The sequence below is a fragment of the Sebastes umbrosus genome, chromosome 14 (genome assembly GCF_015220745.1).
Source record: "Sebastes umbrosus isolate fSebUmb1 chromosome 14, fSebUmb1.pri, whole genome shotgun sequence".
NCBI classification, from domain to species: Eukaryota; Metazoa; Chordata; class Actinopteri; order Perciformes; family Sebastidae; genus Sebastes; species Sebastes umbrosus.
Genome location: NC_051282.1, coordinates 18,417,907 through 18,437,495, shown reverse-complemented (window position 1 = coordinate 18,437,495; position 19,589 = coordinate 18,417,907). Strand labels below are relative to the sequence as shown.

The window sequence follows — 19,589 nt, the reverse complement described above, 5'->3', positions numbered from 1 at the left end:
AACGGAAAGCTTCTCTGTGCACGTGTGTGCCTCGACAACAATTAGTGATGTGTCGGTACCGCACGAGTCGGCTGTTTGAGCCGGCTCTTTTAAGTGAACGATAAGTTCACTTAAAAGAGCCATAAAAGAGCCATACATTTAAAAAAAAAAATGAATTCAAGGCAGAATGATAGGATGATCTTCTGCGCGCCACGTGCACTCCATGCACTGACTGTGAATGAATGTTGTGTTAATGACGTCCGTGCGACCAATCAGGTGATGACAGACAGGGATCATACCATCAAGCAGGGAGGGGTGCAGCGCGCTGACGGTCTTCAGGTACAGAGCAGGAGGAAGAGGAGGAGAGAATGAGAGAGAGAGGAGTGCTGTGCGCGAATAGCAGAAAAGATGAGTGATAGTCGGAAACGAAACAGCCTGTAAAATTATGGTATTCTGGAAATTATAAGGTTTAGTATAATTATATTGAATAATTTAAGTGATATATGTGCACACGTACTAATGATAGGTCAAAACAGCGCTAAATTTGGCTGAACTATAAAAAGGCAGAAGTAGTAAAATGAAGAGCCGTTTGGGAGCCGAAAGAGCCGGCTCTTCTTAGTGAGCTGGGCCAAATGATCTGGCTCACTAAAAAGAGCCGGACTTCCCATCACTAAGAACAATGTTGCCTTCAGGTGCTGCCAGAAATTACTAATAAACTAACTCAATAAAAAAAACACACACAGGAAGGTGTTTTACATGTGAACAGGCGATTTAGCCCACAGACTTCTGCTGAGATAGAGAAAGAGAGAGAAAGAGACGTGTTGTTGGATGCAACTTTAGGTTAAACTCAGTAGACTGCACACATATAGTGTATAAGACCACAGTAAGTGGCAAGTGTGTGCACATCTATTTACAAATGCTGCATGGACCGTGATGAGGCAACTGTTTGACTGAATTTGAAAGGTAACATTATACATATTCTGTTCATATCCAAGTACATATGGCATTGTATTTGTTGCTATTTATTGTGCTGTGTATAAATCAGTAGTAGGTGTGTGTTTAGGCATCTGTGGTTTAGCCCCATGATGTGATGAACTAGTTAATTCAGTTTCTGTGGGCACATGGGACACATTTCGAAAAGAAAGTGAAGACATACACGTTTAAAAACAGTTATTGCGCTTTTAATTTAATTTCCCAACTGTTAAAGTGACAAACATGGATCCTTACTAAGGTTACATCAAGTAATACACACATCTTGAGGACATTTTAGTGTCTGAGCTGTACAGATATTTCCTCCTTCCTGTAATTTTTGTTTGTTCAACCAGCCCAGTCACATAAATGATCAACTAAATTGTGATTTATACTGTAGCTTAATGGGTTAAACTAAAATTCCATTTCGGTTTTGCATAAGGTTTGTTGGGCCATGGTTTTTCATCAGTTCTCGCCCCACTATCCCAATTTTTATTGTCCCAAAAAATGTTTATGACCAAGGCATGTTCATTGGTATGAAGGGAGGTCTAAGATTAAAATATTTTAACATGTCAAGCAATCCCACCTGGTAACCCGATCCCAAAGTGGAGCAACTCAGGTCTATATAGTCCATCTTACTCCCCAATATCAATATAAACTAAGTTATCTCAAAGCATTTGAAGTGGATTGAAGTGAAAATTCCATCAAAGTCTCCCTTTTCTGCAGAGGGGTGACAATTTACCACCTGTAGTTGCATTTAGTTGAAGCAAAAGACATTTTTGATTTGTCTTTTCATTGAAAAAAGTTCATAGCATCTAGAGCTGCAACAATTAATCGATTAGTTGTCAACTATTAAATTAATCACCAACTATTTGGATAACTGATTAATCAGTTTGAGTAATTTTTTTAAGAAAAAAAAAGTAAAAATTGTCTCATCCCAGCTTCTTAAATGTGAATATTTTCTGGTTTCTTTACTCCTCAAGGACAGTAAACTGAATATCTTTGAATTGAGGACAAAACAAGACATTTGAGGACGTCATCTTGGGCTTTGGGAAACAGTGTTCGATATTTTTCACCTTTTCTGACATTTTATAGACCAAACAACTAATTGATTAATCGAGAAAATAATAGACAGATTAATCGACAATGAAAATAATCATTAATTGCTGCCCGTATAGCATCACTAAAATATTGTTGAACCATTTCATCTAAAGGCTACAGATGACAACCATTTATCTGTAAAGAGCAAATGTGGAACAAGAACCTGAATCATGCATTGGTATTACAATTAAAATCTTGAAATCAGAAACTGAATGAATCTACATTGTTGCACGTATTACAGATAACACCAACCATTTCCCTAAACAGATCTGTGTGTGTTTGTCTAGCAGCTTTGGAAGAGTTCATTGTCAATATCCCGCAGGTCCTGACCAGCTAGACGTGGTGGGCTGATGCAAGTAATGTTGTTGTATATGGTGATAGTTGTGTCAGGCTCTTCCCCCTCTGCGTGGGTCTCCACTTGCCGAGGTATCACCAACGGATTCCTCAAGCTGTAATTTCTGAGTGGGAGGGCACTGCAATCACATTTCCACCGGTTCCCAGAGAGCAAAAGTTTTTCCATACTCTCGGGAAAATCAGGGACCATGCTGTTCAAGGTATTAGCTCTCAGGTCCAGATAGCGTAGCTTTGGGAGTAGCTGCGTTGTGCCATTCTGTAAAAATTGTCGACATTCGTTGTTGGACAACAGCAAGTACTCCAAATTCTTCAGGCCGGAGAATGTATGAGTTGTGAGAACCTCCAACTTGTTGAAACTCAAGTCCAGTCCCAATAGGCCCACCAGGTCCACAAAGCTCTGGCGTTCCACCACAGAAATGTTGTTGTGCTGCAAGAAAAGCCTTCGTAAACCAGAGAGTCCAATGAAAGCTTGGGTTGTGACTCTTGCTAGGCAACCTCTGTCCAGGTGAAGGCTGTGAAGCTTTGGCAGACCTTTGAACATTTGGTCTGGCAGACTGTTGAAGCAGCTTCCAGACAGGTTGATGACAGCCACATGAGAGAGCCCAGTAAAACTACCCACTTGTGCCTCCTGGACTTGGTTGTGCTCTAGCTCTAGGACCTCCAGATGACCGAGCCCTTCAAAGATCCTTTCCCCCAGGGCTCGGATCTTGTTGTAGCTCAGTCGTAGCTCTTCTAAGTACTGCAGATCCCGGAAAGTCCTGGGCCTAATTCCAGTGATTGAGTTGTTGGAAAGACGCAGTACATGAAGACTGTGCAGGCCCAAGAAAGTGTCGTCATGGAGAGACGTCAGTTTGTTGTTTGTGAGATCCATCCATCTCAATGACTTCATGCCTACAAAGGCTCTGGGTACCACTGTCACAATCTGATTCTGGGCCAGGTAAAGCTTTTGCAGTTTAGTGAGTTTAACAAACACATTAGCTTTGATGACCTTGAGGTGATTTCCAGTCAGATCCAACTCTTTAAGCTCAACAAGGTTTGTGAAAAGCTGTGGCTGCAAGTAAGCGAGCCTGTTGCCTGCGAGAATGAGCTCCCGTAGACCTTGCAGGTCGTGGAAAACTGTCTCAGGTAAAACTGCTAATGAGTTCCACCCTAGGTTGAGAAGCCACATATTTGTGAGTCCTACAAACAGTCTTTCCTCAATACGAGCAAGTTGGTTGTTATGCAGACTAAGTGAAGCAAGGTTAGGTGTATTCTGGAAGATTGTACCTGGTAACACCCGGAGGCGATTTCGCTCAAGGTGAATGTGTGCTAGCGACCCGAGTCCTTTGAAAGCCTGAGGGTCAAGTGTCACCAGCTCGCCACTCTGCAGATTCAAAAAGTCCAGGATAGAAAGATCCTTAAAAGACGATGCTGGGAGGGAGGTGAACAGGTTGCCATCCAGCCAGAGGGAGTGAGTGGAGATGGGCATGTCGGATGGGACTTGTGTGAGGTTACGAGCACTGCAGTACATGTTGAGCTCCAAGCTGTAGTCATCATGAAGACAGGTGCATTCCTTAGAACATGGAATAGGCTCTTCGGCGACTTTCTCTCCAGCTGTGTCGGGGTCTGGCAACACCAGGGATGTTCCCAGTATCCACAACACCAACAGCACAATGGTTTGCATACCAGCTGTGGATAGAATATGAACATTAAAATATAAATACTCAGTAAATTACACTACAGAACTCAAGACATTTTAACATTGAAATGTTTTGATGCTGTTAGGCCTACATTGTATTGCTTACCTTCCAATATGAGGGGTCTTGATTTAAGGTCGGACAGGCTGTGAAACACTGAATGACTGAACCTTGTGCAATTGTTTGTATGCTGAATGGAAAGTATGCCAAGCCCCCAAAGCCTTTTTTTAAAAAAGTCAGCTGCACTGAATATGTACAATTAACCCATTCCTGTCCATTAGACTTGTGTTGAATTTTGTAATTTTTCATGTAGGGCCTACAGACCTTTTTTCTCAGAGGCTCATATTTTGTTTTCCATCAATGTCAACTTTGATAATTTCAATGCAATAATCTCTTGTCCTTAATGATTATACTGTTATAAAGTCTTTTAAAATGAGAATATACCCTCCATTGCCTCACTAAGCTGTTAACCATACTTAATTAAGATTCTAATTAATTATATGTACATGTACCTTAATTATTCTTACACTTACTGTATTGTCAACCTAATAGGGATTCAGTGTACAGTAAGTGGCCTTTGGTATTTACTAAAGTCAAGGTCCTGCCACTGAGTGCGCATGCTGTGGATTTTAACTGATACACAGATATGATAAGATGGACCCAGCGCACTAGACCTTTGACTCAATTTTTTCTTTTAACAGGTTCATTTGACAAGGGGTAATATGAGGAGATAGTGTATTTCACTTCTTAGCTAAAACTTGTGTACATGTATACATGTATACTATGCTACGTGTACTGTATGCCTCATATTAAATATCAATTAACCATCTCCCTTGCCATACCTCCTTGTTATATTTGATTAAAACCGACTGTATGTTCATAAAAAAACTTAATGCCAGTGCCATTTCAGTTTCATTCACTTATTTGACAATGCAGGATGAGGTCAGTTCCAGAAGTCCATTTCCTAATCACATCTATGATTGTAATGACTAACTTTCTGTTTACTATTTTTCTTGGTATCTGAGTTCTTTTAGATAACCATGAACTGGTCATGCTCTAAAGGACAACCAAATCCAGATAACACTGTGTGCTTGCACATGAATTCTATTGACTCACTGGCAAACACTGGATTCATAAGACAAATTATCATGTTGAATATATCCTCTAAGTTTTGTAATCTCTGTCACTCAAATCTGGTCCTCTTCTGCAGTGAATAAGTAGGCAAAACATTATCAGGTAGGCAGGGTATGTGGTGTAACTGTACCTCCTGTAGTTGGCTAAGATTACACTCAGTAGATTTAGTGGCAAATGCATTATCTTTCTAATTATTTTATTTTATATTGGAGTGATAATAGTTATTTTTATTTAAAGGACCGGTGTGTAACATTTAGGGGGATCTATTGGCAGAAATGGAATATAATATTAATAAGTATGTTTTCCTTAGTGTATAATCACCTGAAAATACGAATTTTTGTGTTTTTGTTACCTTAGAACGAGCCGTTTATATCTACATAGGGAGCGGGTCCTCTCCACGGAGTCTGCCATTTTGCACCGCCATGTTTCTACAGTAGCCCAGAACGGACAAACCAAACTCTGTAACCTTTCTCTGCTTGGGCCGGAGTCGATAATGTAACTATCGCCGCTGCTCTCTCTCTCTTGCTTCACCACTCATTTCCCACCTCTGCTCCAAATGACCTACGCTACTCTAACAACAAATGGCTCTAGTGAGGGTTGTTTTTGAGGCCAACGTAGCTCTTTTACACGCTTGGCACGTGAGAGAGGCTTCAGTTGGTTGCAATCCGCAACCTCACCACTAGATACAGCCGGATCCTACACACTGCTCCTTTAAGTAATCCTACACAGACTAATTGAGATGTATGCCTGGATTCCATTGGCGTTTTAAGTTTAAATCATGTGTAAATCATGTTTAATTGACAGATTTATATTGAATAATAAATGTGGCACACTTTTAGACAGTACACACGGTGATTCGAAGTATCGTCTGTATTCCAGTAGCAGAATATTTTGTGATAAAATACAATTACATACCAAAAAGAACTACATGTCATAATTATTTTTAAAGGTATGTGAAATGTGTCATGTGAAAGGACTTGTGTGTCCTCACTGAAACCTTTTTTTTAATATGCGTTACATGTCCTACCACCGAATCGATCCTCATTTCACTGGAGAAAGTTGTAATATATTCTGGGGAAATGGAGGTGAATTCTAATTTGTATTTCTCTTGCCAGTAGAGAGCACTGCTGGTCTGTTGTCACATCTCGGACCAACAGCTTGGTATGTCCGTCTGTAAAGGGCTCTCTTAGCCTTTTAAAGGATGGTTATTTAATGCTAATTATAAAACAGATAATTCCACTCCTTGATTATGATTGGCTGAGCCGCATTGGAATCCGTTGTAAAATTCAATACTGTGAGCTGTTGCTCTCATATTTCTTGATGTTTTTAGACGAGGCATACTGTAAGCCGCAGTATATCAACGATTGAAAGTGAGTTTGCTGTTTTTGCTTCATAGAATGAGAAATAAAGTCATTTTACGAACAGGGAAATAAAACACTACCGTTTTTACTGCTGCCTCAGTCAACCAATTGCCACAGCGAATGACTGCCATAGTGAGTTGTTTCAGGATTGTTGCTCCCCTGACAAACACCTCTAATTGGCTCATTCCCCAGCACTCAATCAGACGCAAAGGTTTCCAGGTTTGTCAGTTGCTGTGGGCTTCCTGAGTGGAGGAGAAGAGTGTTAATAGTGAGCAGTAGAGCCTGCCACTGTGCCTGTGCCTCGCTTCCCGAAGGATAATTTCCCCAATAATTCTGTATAAATGTTATGCTTCCTCAGCAGTGGAGAACAGGCCTGAAAGGCATGATGTCAATCTAGATTTGATGGATGCATGCTGATCAGTGTAGAAGCCCATCATACCGTCTCCTTTGCTCTACTGCTCTGCAAATAAATGTCAGAACTCTTGACATGAAATGCCAAGGAAGCCCAGTACAAACTTTTAGGATCCATTAAAACATAAACTGAACATAACGGGTCTCCAGATTAATTCAGTTGCTGCTGTTAGGTCTCTTTAAGTCACTCAGTGGATCTCTTTTGTATTGACAGACAGGTTTAATTGAAGCTGCCATGTTTCTACAGTAACCCAGAACGGTCAAACCAAACACTGGCTCAAACTTTTTACACGCTGAAATTTCTTTAAAGAACCATTACAACCCATAAAACACAGTTTTCACCTGCCAAAAACTGATTGCAGCTCCTACCTTGTGACTGAACGTTTTTTTCTGTCTCAAAATGGTTTGATTTCATTCATGAGGATTATATCTGACAGCTTATTGCCCACTCAGTCCTTTTTACCCCCTGAAATTCTTTTAAAAGGAACATTACAAACCATAAAATACAGTTTTCAGCTGCCAAAAATTGATTGCAGCTCCTACCTTGTGACTGAAAGTTTTGTTCTGACTCAGAATGGTTTTATTTCATTCATGAGGATGATATCTAACCGATTATACCCCACTCAAACCTTTTTACCTGCTGAATGACCATTCGTTGATCACATGTATGAGCACATGCACTGAAAAAGGGAGTTTTTCATGATATGTTCCCTCTAATATATGACTCAGACATTATCTCTTTTTTGTTTGTTTTGAGTTTTTGTCTAGGCTGCTATCCAAGTATTTGCACACAATTTACGGTCAGAGCTGATTCTACTTTGAAACCGTACGACTTTCCCAGTTAGCCTTGACAGACATTAAACACTGTGAGATTAACCAGTACTAAAAATCTCTACTGAGGTATCACCTACTGTATTTGTGTAAAACAAAGACAGCCAAACACCATAGTACAATCCCAAGTGACCCTCACATAAGAAAATAAAAGCAGCAGCTGAATGCAGTAAACTGAACCTCGGGATGAACTCGGTCTATAATGGACAAAACCATAAAGCAACAGGTTACTCCTCCTGGGCTGGTGCAGTGGGGCTCTGGATATGATAATGTCGGACCCTCCTGTTGGGTCTCATCTGTTGCACATTTTGCATAGTGGTGCATAGGGACAGCCAAAGGAATTACTTTCTTTTCCCTGCACTGTTGCTTTAACCATAACCCTCTCTTAGTGCGATGTGTGGGCCCTATTAAAGGATGGAGCTCTTATTATCAGCTATTAACCAAGTCGAGAGGCTTAATTGAACTGTTTTCTTTGTCCCTACAGGCTTAAAGTGAGAACAATTCAGCCTCCCCAACCACGTGAAGTAAGGTATGTTGAACGGGCTAAATTTGAATATTTTATCGTCACACATACACCAACTTTACTTTGTATTGAATGACAGCAGGCTCAGTCAACACTGCCATCCACTGGCAGATTGTTGGACTGTTTCACCTTCACAGTTATTGAAAAATGAACAAAGAAAAACATGTCTTGGTTGAGAAAGACCACTTTCCAGGGTTGTTCAGTGGCCTTTCACCCATCGAGGTGATGGTGGTTCGGCGCTGCTCTGATCCCTGCTGCTACCTCAGCCCTTTGACAGCCAAAGACCCTCGACACCCCTGCAGTGGCTATTAATAACACTCGGAGCTCACAGTCAACTCGCTGCTTTCCAGCGGGAGAGAGAATCCATCGGCTTTGTCTCGACAACTGGAAAGTGCCGGAACTCAGCCACTGTTTCTTAATTGATTGTGATCATTGTGACCAGAGTAAATCATTGCAGCTGATGACCCAATTAGGCCTTTTGAATGTCCGTTAGATGTGTGAACCACATGAGGCCGGATCCTGGTTGATACTTTATACCGAAACATGACAATCTATGGTTTACAATTTGAAAAATACTTCTGAAAGATACAGTAAACATGATGCTCATAATTTCATAATGTTCAGTTTAGTGTATGTGATGATGCTTTGTATTTACATTTGCTTTCATTTACATCAAGGACTGTGTCTTTGAGAATTTAAAAATCAATTTTGTCTGTTTCCTGACATTAGGAAAAGGGAAAGAGGCTTTCTGGATTTACAATCTTTGGAGCTTGCATCCTAGAGAGGGATGAACGAGGGTCTTAGCTGTCTTTATAGTTATTTAATAAAAAGGGAACTTTGTAGTTTTTGCACTTTATAGCAGTTTTAATATTTTCTTAAATCTTAACTATTTCTAAGATAGTATTTTGTGACTGTTGTGTGGTAGTTTTTAGTGTTAATGTAACATTTTGGTTGTGTACTTTTATTCTGAAGTGTATGTTTGCAGTGTTGCATCCTTTGGAGGCTGACCTTTTTATGTGCATAGTTACCATTGGATAATTGAAAAAGATTCAGCCTTTTTGTAGGATAAATATATATTTTAGGGTTGTCAATCGATTATAATATATTGTCCCTAGTTAATCACGATTAATCACAAAATAATCACACATTTTTTATCTGTTCAAGATGTATCCTTAAAGGGAGATTTGTCAGGTATTTGATACTCTTAGCAACTTGGGAGTGGGAAAATATGCTTGTTAACCCAACAGGCAACAACAGCTGTCAGTGTGTCAGTGTGCTGACTTGACTATCACTTGCCCCAAACTGCATGTGATTATCATAAAGTGGGCATGTCTGTAAAGGGGAGACTCGTGGGTACCCAGAGAACCCATTTTCATTCACATATCTTGAGGTCAGAGGTCAAGGGACCCCTCTGAAAATGGCCATGTCAGTTTTCCCTTGCCAAAATTTAACGCAAGTTTGGAGCGTTATTTAACCTCCTTCGTGACAAGCTAGTATGACATGGTTGGTACCAATGTATTCCTTAGGTTGTTCTAGTTTTATATGATGCCAGTATTCACTCTTATTTTAAAACTGAGCCCGCTACAACCTCCAAAAGATTGATTGCTATAACGCGTTAACTTTGACAGCCCTACTATCTATATATATATATATATATATATATATATATATATATATGAGAGCCTTGTGAGCGGTTTTTCCATTACACAAGCGAATAGTGAACACATTTTGTTGACTGTCAAAGGAAAACCTTTTTCCTTTAATTCAACTTCCATGGAAACACTTTAATTTTTTCTCTCTATCCTCCTGTCTTGTGAAGGTGTTCCCAGCGGATTCACTAACATGGATGAAAGTTTTGACTTTGCTGAATACCCTTGAGCCAGACCAGACGATATCAGCTTCTGAGGCCTGGAAGAGGACAGGTGAGAGCCACTTCATGCACTCAAACAAACAAACAAACAAAACACCAAAGTCCGTCTGACTTAGCTGCCAGGCTTTGAATCGAGGAGGAGACCTGGATTCCATTCAGAGGAAGAAAGAAAAGCAGCTGATGAATCCCAGGAGAAACTCAGAAAACACATTGCCTCTTTTAGGTCTGTCATTCATTTATTAATGTCACATGACTTTAGCATGACAACCATTTCAACTGAAGGACACAATTAGTGGTTTATTTATTCTGCTCTTGACGTGTACTTTTTTGTTTTTGTTTGTTTTAACCTTCATGTGAGAAAATGCAGACCTTCAATGGTAGGTTGGCCCAAAAAAGGGCTGACAAGTACAAGGCTACATTCTTATGTTGAGATGCTTTTTAATAGTACTGTGTATAGAGCTCACCATTCCTTTCAGAACTTCATCTGAATGTCATTTTGAAAGGTACGTATTTCATTTTCCTGTGCAGCTGTGTCCAGGTGAAAGAGTGATCCAATTTTGGAGGAAGTGTCATCCTCATCTTCATGTATCTGAGCCAAACAGGAAATGCATATACATAGCAGGCTCAGCTGAGGCAAAGTCAGTAAAGCTTCTGTCAAAGTCTGATGACATATTATGAATTTGCATTGTGTAATGTGAGGTGTCAAGCTCCTCTGCTTCTTTGCCGTGATGCTGAAGTTTTGAATGCATGGTTTGAAAATAGAGCAAATCCTGGTGTTGCAGCTTAGTTGACAGCAGTTGCAGCTCGGGTTGCACTCAGCCACAGAAATGATCTTGTCTATATTCCATTGAATTCCATAATTAATCTCTATAAACAGATTCTGCGTTAACATGTAGAACCTGTAGGCAACGGGACTTTTGAGATTTTGGTATTGGAAGCGTTCTGGTTTCCGTTTGTTGTAGTAGTAGTAAGTAATATTTACCAATCACGTTCAAGCAGGCTTTGGTTGAATGCAGGTAAAACAGTCCGTATGGAAAGCAAAAGATGCAGAACGCATGAGCCTGTAAGCATGAGCCTGTAGCTTGTAAACTGGCTACTTGTGAAACAATCCGGTCAGACTGTAAACAATGAGCACCGCACGGAAAAGGAAGTCTTGGCCCTGATGTTGTTGGGTTCCGAGATTGGTGTAATGAACACTGAATCCAGGAGCGTCTGCTTGTCTTCTAGCTCTGCATATTCTGTTTGTGTAGAAATCTTGAGACACTCTTTGATATCAGGAAATCGCTCCCTAAATTGCACCGAAACTGAGCCTTTACTCGGCTACTGCACATGAGCATGGAGCAGCATGTTTTTTGCGCTCCACATCAGTTCTCCAAATGAGAGTGCAATAGCTGCCTTTCAAGACTTCTTGTCAGACTTGAGCTTAATCTTCTTTTTGACAACCTTCAAAAAAACCCTGATAGTTTTCTTTATCCCTTTTCAATGGAAAAAGTGTTAGCTGTGTCTCTTTTGTATTCATGTCCTCATACATTCTGATGGAAAAACATAACCACTGGAAAAAAAATATGAAAAGTAAAAAAAAAAAAACCGAGCCACATCTAGTGGACTCATCAAACTGGAGTAAGAAACACACGTGGCATTATCCTTCAGATATTCTGACATTACTTTGCATTTCTGTGTCACTTGTTTTCTGAATAACTGAGTATCCTTGACAGTAGCCAGGATTTCAGTCTGTTTCTTGCAATCCCCAAACAGTGAGTGGGCAGCATTGAAAACATGTCTTTATTCATCTGCTACAAAAATGGACTGTTCTGCAACTAGCTGAGATTTTAGTTTTTATAATTCACTCTGGGCTGGGAAATCCTTCTAGTGGGAGCATGGTTTTGAAAAGATGTATCATGTTGCCTCTCTTTGGCGATACTAGTTACTGCAAAGACGTTGATATTAGAGATCGACCGATAGTGGACTTTTAAAGGCCGATATAATAACGATAGTTTGGAGCAGGAAAAAGCTGATATTAGATGTTCACATGCACACAGTTATTTTCTCTCCCTCAAATGCTCAGATACTGTACGGCCCATATAGTTGTGCTAGGCTTGCACTTACGGCTAGCCAAATTATAATGATCATGCTTGCATGCTAAACAGAGACAGCATACTTTCGGCAGAGCAGCAGTTATCTTCAGTCTAATGCATTAATAATGTCATACCATAACAAACAACTTTATCATGCTCATAATTTATGAATAAAGCTTATAAATACTTAGTTACTTCAAGGGTGACTGGTTTTATATTTCCACTTGCAAAAGTTTTGATCTTGAGGTCCATATGCAGATAGTAAAATAATTTTACTAATTTTGTGCGTTGTGTTGTAAACAGTAGTTGTTAACCACATTTCTTTGGTGAAGAATAAGTGCATTCATCACACATACACATTGCCACTCCATGTCAGTTTCTTGCCTAACTTTATCCAGGTCATTTCTGCCCCCCTCCATTTCATCCATTTCATTTCAAACTGTTTTTTGTGATAGAGAAGGACACTGACTATCAAGGGCAGCAGCCGGCACAAAGTACCTTTCAATCAAGTTTTCACACGTTTGAGCAGCATGTTTTTCTGTAGCCCATTGAAAGCTATTGATCCTCTTTTATGTCTGCAGAGGAATCATTTAAGTTTAACATGCAAATCCTACTCATAAAGCACAGAGAGCCTGTTAAACATCATGCAAATGACTTAGTTCTTGTTGCAGGTCGTTAAAATCCAATTCCTCAAAAGGCTTTATTCTAAAATGACCCATTTGCAGGTAAGAAATGTGTGTCACTGCAAGGTGATGAAAGTGGTTTTGAGTGTTATCAACCTGTAGCCCAGGGCTCCTGCTCCACATTTAGGGCAGTAGAGTGAATAAATGTGAATAGAACTGTAGGTCAATAATAGAAAATAACGTTGTGCCTTTGGGATGAGGGGAATCATTTTGATAGTTCCTTTTCTTAGACTGGAATTATAGCACACAGATATCACTTTGACAAGGTTTTATTCTAAAGTCCTAGACTCCTTGTTTGGTATTGAACTTTTTTCTCATAACTTATGAAGAGACTTCACAAACCACAACACAGGCCATTGTATTCAGTAAGATTGTCCTCCCCCTTTCAGCATTATTTCAATCTTTCATAACTGAGCCTCAGCAGCTGAACAAAGCCACAGATGTTTCTACTACAGCTTCCCAAACAAAGACAGTTTTACGAGTCTTATAGTGAGTGAATGAAAGCTTTAAAAAGCTTCTGAAAGCTGAAGGAGGATGTTCACATTGTTAGAAGTGCCTTAACAACGCACTTTGTCAGATTTACTTTTCCTCAGATCGGGTCGCTCCCCAATCAGAATTCACCATAGACGATGGATAAATGAATTATTAACTAGTCCAACAGTAGTTTCACTGCAGAAGAGCTCATTTTGGCTGACAACATGGGTCCTATTTTTGCTGTTTGAATACTGCCAACTGTGATGGTATTCCTCTGGAGAAATTTAAGGCTGCTTTACCCCATCTCATTTTTATTTGGGCTGTAATCTTCACAGTTATGTTGCCCTCCTGACTGAGAGTGCTTTACTGAAACTGGCTTCTCTCTGTGAGTGCAGGGATATTGTTTTCTCTACATATTTTAGTCGCATGCAGTAACAAGCTTGTGTCGGGTTTTATCACTTAGAAAGAGATTCAACAGTTTTGATGCCAGAAATGTTGTAGTAACAGATTAAAAGATTCTTCTCTTTCAACTAGAACATATTACATAATATTAACCTAATGATGCAGACTATGTATTTACTGAGCAGTCTTACCAGAAATTATTGAATTGTATTTTAAAATACATTAACCCTTGGTGTGTCATAGGTGTGTCCTAAATTTGTAAATCAGGGGTGTCCAAACTTAGAAATTTAAGAGCATTAATGTTGCATCAAACAACTATTTGCTATGTAAAGTTATAGAGGAGTAATGTCTACCTGAGCAGAGGATGAAATCGCTCTCCCTCTCTGTGTGTTGTAATCCGAGCTTCTTTGTGCTGTGTTTATGTAGCCGGTCTGGCCACACGTGCATTACTCCCCGTTTGTGTGGCTAATTGCCGACACTCTACACTGCTCTCATACGGCGGTTATAGCTAACGCCGTACCGACCCACGACGTTGTCGTGAAGGGTAACACCCATCCTCTGGTTCCCCCAGCTAACACTGTTAGCTCTGTCAGCACTGTTGCCCTCATTGGCACTGTTTGTGCTGTTAGCACCACTAGCTGCTAGCCACCGGCTCAACCATCGCCATGTTGATAGTCGTCTGGAGGCAATCCCTCAATCATAGATATGCTCTGAAGACTGAGACTATCTTAATGAGTGAGTGTGAAGCATTTTGTGCTGAAAACTAGAATCTGTAGTAATCTGTTGTAAGTAGTGGATGATTTTATCACTACTTAACTTCACTCACCAGTGTCGATGCTTTCATCACACACAGCTGAAAAGAAAATAAGTCAGTGCACATGCTTTGCCTGAAATTTGATCCTTCAGATCTGTGATTCGTCGTGCAACTGTGTTCCTTGCAAGACTGACATTGTTAAATACTTGCTGCTTGTCTGGGCAGATTACAGTGACTACTTTAGTGAGACACTCCTTTTATAATGTCACCCTCTGCAAAAGGTTTTCCACACTGGGCTATAAGTTGAGCCACCTCGGAGTTAGCCTTTGTTGTATTTTACTGAGTGTGATTAACCCAAAAAAAAAATCTTACTTTCCCCTTGAAGGACTTGTGTTTTGTTTCCAAATGTCGTTATATTCCTTTATCACAGCGATTTGATTTTCAAACACACACTTCCCCTCGAACTAAGTTGTAATTTCTCCTTTGTGTCTGCATGATATTTCCTGTATTCACTATCTGTTTTTTTGCTTTCTTGATAATGCTGCCATGTCAAGTGTCTGTGACTGGCAAAGAAAAAGCAGTGTGTCCATATTGTGATAGTCACACCTAGCATTCACAATAAGAACTGCTTTAATTTTAATATAGTCAGTTGGACAAATATCATTTTAATCTTAAAATAACCGGCCATAATAGTTAAGGTTTCGACACCCTGAGCGTAACTCAATATGAGTTAGCTAGATTGATTAGTGGATTTGGATCGGCAGGTTTCATGAATGCCTTTTTGGAGTCTTTGTACTGGTCAGTGTCTGGTGTGACTTTGTGACTAAACCTGTTCTCAGAGGGCTTTTGAGAGGCTGGCAAAGCAAAGGTGAGAGGCCACTCATAGAATGGATGTGAAAGAAAGAAATGAGATAAAGAGGTGTAGCCAGTCTGAAAGGACAAAGAGACGGAGAAATTACAAGCCATGTCTGTAACTTTAATGACTGTCATCATTCAATGAATAGGAAAAAGACACCGGCAAGATAATGAAGGGAGAATTAATTAATGCATTATATGACTATTCTTTTAGTCCATCCAGGAATCTGCATCTGTCAGTTTGTACTGATAATGATGAAACCAAAAGTTTGCACAGAACAGAAAGTAGCAATAAGACACAAGTGAAAAATAAACCATATGAACTACAATAAAACAGGCAATTTTTAGGATAATTTGGGATCCATTTCAATTTTCTCGTGCCCCAAAAGGTTCTTATTCGAAAATGTCTTTGCTTTATTAAACCAAACCTGGTTTTCCATTTCATCAGCTCGCTCTCTGCCATCACTCAACCTCTCCATGACACTTCTTCATTAACTGTGGTCAAACTAAGAGCGCTGCTCTTCACAGTGTATCTGAGTCATCTGAGGTCTTTCACAAGCTCCAGCTGTTGAGCTAGCCTCTGAGGAACTTACTGATGGACACTTGTGTTATAATGTTAGCTAGATGTACTGACAATTTAATTGAAAACTTAATCACGTCTGCTGATGTGTGATGGTGCGACCCAAAGCCACATTGGAGAAGAGATTTGGGAAATAAAATGGTCACTATAGACTCATGACCCACCTGGCAAAATTGCAGCCTGGCGGATCTGTTTAATAAGGATTTGAAACACTAATGCAATGTCACTACTAAGTAAGATAGGGGCCTTACCATCTCATCAAAATATCCAATCGTTGTGAAAATGGTTTCTCTTGCAAAGCATTCAGCTTGTAATCTTACATGTGATCTTTTAGCATAAATATACCTCACCACATACATTTGAGGCATTAGTTCAAATGCTATAAACAAGTAGCAGCACCGCTGAGAAAGCCAGCAGCCTCTGTCGTGTTGACCTCTCCACTGCATTTTAACCTGTGTGCAAGGCAAAGCAAAGAGCGATGCTGTTGAGATGGGAGGGGCAGGAGATCAGTGCATAATGTGCTCTGATGTGATACATGATTTGTTTAGACAAAAACTTGAAAATGATATTTGCACTTTGACACTGAAGCTAGTCTCGTCTTTCCGTAACAAAAACATGCACACAAACAGACAGAGACACTCTGTTAAGGATTCCTTCCTCCTAGGCAGCGCTGTTTTTCTTCAAACCATCCTTGAAGTCGGAGCAGAGAATTCCCTGTGGGCCGCAAATATTTCTTTCTGTTTCTGTCATCTCTGTTTGAGAGGCATCAGTGTGATCTCCTCACAAACGGAGCACGAAATAGTGTAGGTTAAACCAAAATCTCAGTTTTGAAGGAATACAATGACCAAAGATTGGTGGTTGGATTGAATAATACACGTCGTATTAAAGGGACTGTTTGTAAGAATCAGAATTGCTTGTTAACAGCGACACCTGTGGCCATTAAGTCAATGAAAGTCAGCGTCGGGCTCACGCTTGCTCGCTCTAAATAGACATGAAGGAGCATCACTCAACACAGTGAGGCGATACACGTCAGCTAAAACCACAATATCACTCTATATTTCAGCTGCTTGGCAGTAATGTTAGCTGACCAGACGAAGGTCTCTCCATGAATCAATGCTGATCCTAGTGTTGGCTTTTCCTGCTTCAGCCTCCCGACCGCAGTGTGTAGTGTGCGCGCATGCACGTGAGGTGGAGCGAGCTGAGTGAAGGCAGGCAAGCAGAGGAGCAGAGACTCCGGCCCTGGAGACCAAAGCTATGGTCTCCCCCGCGTCCTCCGACCGCAGCCAACCCTGTTTTGCAAGACAGTCTTCACTAGATATAACTTTGCGGTTCTGGTGCTTCAGTGTAGTTTGCGTTGGAGTCTTGTCTGAACAGCGTAGCCACACGCGAGCGCGCATATGCGAGCACGCATGGGACCCATAGAACCCATTTTCATTCACATATCTTCAGGTCAGAGGTCAAGGGACCACTTTGAAAATGGCCATGAAAGTTTTTCCACGCCAAAAGTTTAGCCTAAGTTTGGAGCGTTATTTAGCGTCCTTCGCAACAAGCTAATATGACATGGTTGGTAGCAATTCCTGGGTTTTTTAGTTTCAATTGATGCCCGTGTCTTCACTCTAGCTTTAAAACTGAGCCCACTACAACATCTGAAAGATTGATTAATACGTTATAGAAATTAGTGGCGTTAAAACGAAATTTAAGTTAACACATTATTATCACGTTAACTTTGACAGCCCTATTAAAAATACATTTTAAGAAAACTTGTAATACAAAAAAAGAATGGTCTTAATGTAAGTAATCAACTGGGGAACTTTCATGGTGTTTTTTGTTTACCCTATTCACCTGAGATGTCCTCCCTTAATGTGGTAAAAAAATATGTCAGCCCAAAGTTGTTGCAAACTCTATAAAGTGAGAGTGTTGCAGCGTTGATTCTGTGAGGGTAATCAGAGTATCGCAGACTTTTAACCCGAGAAAACAGCTCCTATCCTAAAATAACATGACCTTTCTTCCTGCCTGGAGCAGGAGGAAAGACTTCTAGTGTCTTTGTCTGCTGCGGAGGCATCTCTCTGAGGAGCTGCTCATTCCTAATCTCTGTGTGCCTCCTTTCAGAAACTCTCAGATTTTGCTCCGAGCTGCTTCGCTTGCTTTTGTAGCGGCACACTGATCTGGGCTATGTTACTGTGCACTGGCTTGGAGAATGGATTAATTTGGAGCATTGACAGCCTATTCTGGCCCTGCTGGTGTCTATTTGTGTGAAGGGAATTGCTCCCTTATTAACAATCTCGCTTGACTGCAGTACAGTGGAAATTATGACCATTGATGTCTTCTCTGCTTTCAAAATGATCATAGTTCCCTGTAGATTTTAGTTTTGTATTATTTCATTTTTTTTCTCCTTTTTCATTAGAAAGTCTACACCAGCATAAGACAGTGTTTGTAGATTAGAGTATTTGCTCATTTTATTGCTAGTTACAAGTGGGGGAGTGCATGAAAACACAGACATTAGACCTCCTTTCTTTGTCTTAATCTCTCGCCGACTCTCAGACAGCAACAGAGGAAGAAGAGAAATCATATCAAGTGCCAAATAACTCAATCATGAAGCTGTGGAAGCTGAATCTGAGCTCACAGATAAATGCTAAATCAAAATGTGACATATGTTATACTTTCTAGGCACATCTAACTGAAAAGCATCATATCTGCACTCGCAGGTGTCTTGAAGCTACACAACTTCCAGTAAGATGCTGATACGTCCCTCATTATCTCGGATAATAACTCAAATTTAGTGCGGAAGTTATTACTTGTCTTGTAAATAGGCAGCAGTTTATGATGAACGCCTCTGTAGCATGAACTGCATCCTGTCACACAGTCCAGTTTTTCATGTCAGGCATTAAGAAATCTAGACAGCTTGTCATTCAAAGCTCCGCACTGGGCTCATATTTGTATTGCAGTCATGAAAAAACACTTGTTTGTTTGAGTGAATGCTTGAAAGAAATGTAAAACTGCTTGTCAATTCTGGAGTTAAATCAACTGAAGTAATTTAATTGCATAATATTATACATTTGTTACACCTCCGGGATTGCATCCTTGTTGGTAGCTCTAGCAGAGATGACTTGTCGTACACAATCCATATTTCACGGTGTAATTGCATATAATTAAGTCATTTGTTTGCAAATGAATCCACCATGAGCCTCTAAATGGGTCTGTTTCAAACCAGCAGAGTCAGCTGTTCTATTAGCCTGTTGGTAGTGAGATTGATGGTAAGGTTGAAAATTACTGGATATGATGTTGCAGACGAGGGTTGCAGTCTCAGTCTAGTGTGTGTGCGTGGTGTTGATGAGCATTGGTGTGATCGTTGCTGAGAAAGGAGAATGGTTCTAGGATGCTGGAATTCACTGCTTAATGTGTCTGAAAGGGCTTCATGGCACACAGGAGCTGATAACTTGATAACCAGTGGTTGAAGAAGACCTGAAAACCACACTTAAGTGAAAGTACAGATATCTAACCAGAAAATGACTTTAGTAGAAGTTAAAGTCACCTATTAGAATATTACTTGAGTAAAA

General features: G+C 40.2%; 2 protein-coding genes across 6 annotated transcripts in view; one reads left to right on the top strand and one right to left on the bottom strand.

The window, feature by feature from the left end:
- Positions 1-1,986: 1,986 nt before the first annotated feature.
- On the bottom strand, positions 1,987-4,262 carry igfals (insulin-like growth factor binding protein, acid labile subunit). The gene is made up of 2 exons (XM_037793511.1): positions 4,188-4,262; positions 1,987-4,071 (listed from the first exon to the last, which is right to left on the bottom strand). Exon 2 carries the CDS (start codon positions 4,064-4,066, stop codon positions 2,333-2,335), a length of 1,734 nt encoding a protein of 577 aa, XP_037649439.1. The 5' UTR covers positions 4,067-4,071; positions 4,188-4,262; the 3' UTR covers positions 1,987-2,332.
- Positions 4,263-10,163: 5,901 nt separating this feature from the next.
- The window catches only part of mrtfbb (myocardin related transcription factor Bb), an 87,595-nt gene continuing 78,169 nt past the window's right edge, over positions 10,164-19,589 (top strand). For all 5 annotated transcript variants that reach the window (XM_037793507.1, XM_037793506.1, XM_037793504.1 and 2 more), the window contains exon 1: positions 10,164-10,261. The gene's annotated coding sequence lies outside the window, so the exon portion shown is untranslated. The remainder of the gene's footprint in view (positions 10,262-19,589) is intronic.

What these genes read in the sequence shown, in the direction of transcription:
- igfals (XM_037793511.1), bottom strand. Translation starts at nt 4,066, where the DNA reads ATGCAAACCATTGTGCTGTTGGTGTTGTGGATACTGGGAACATCCCTG.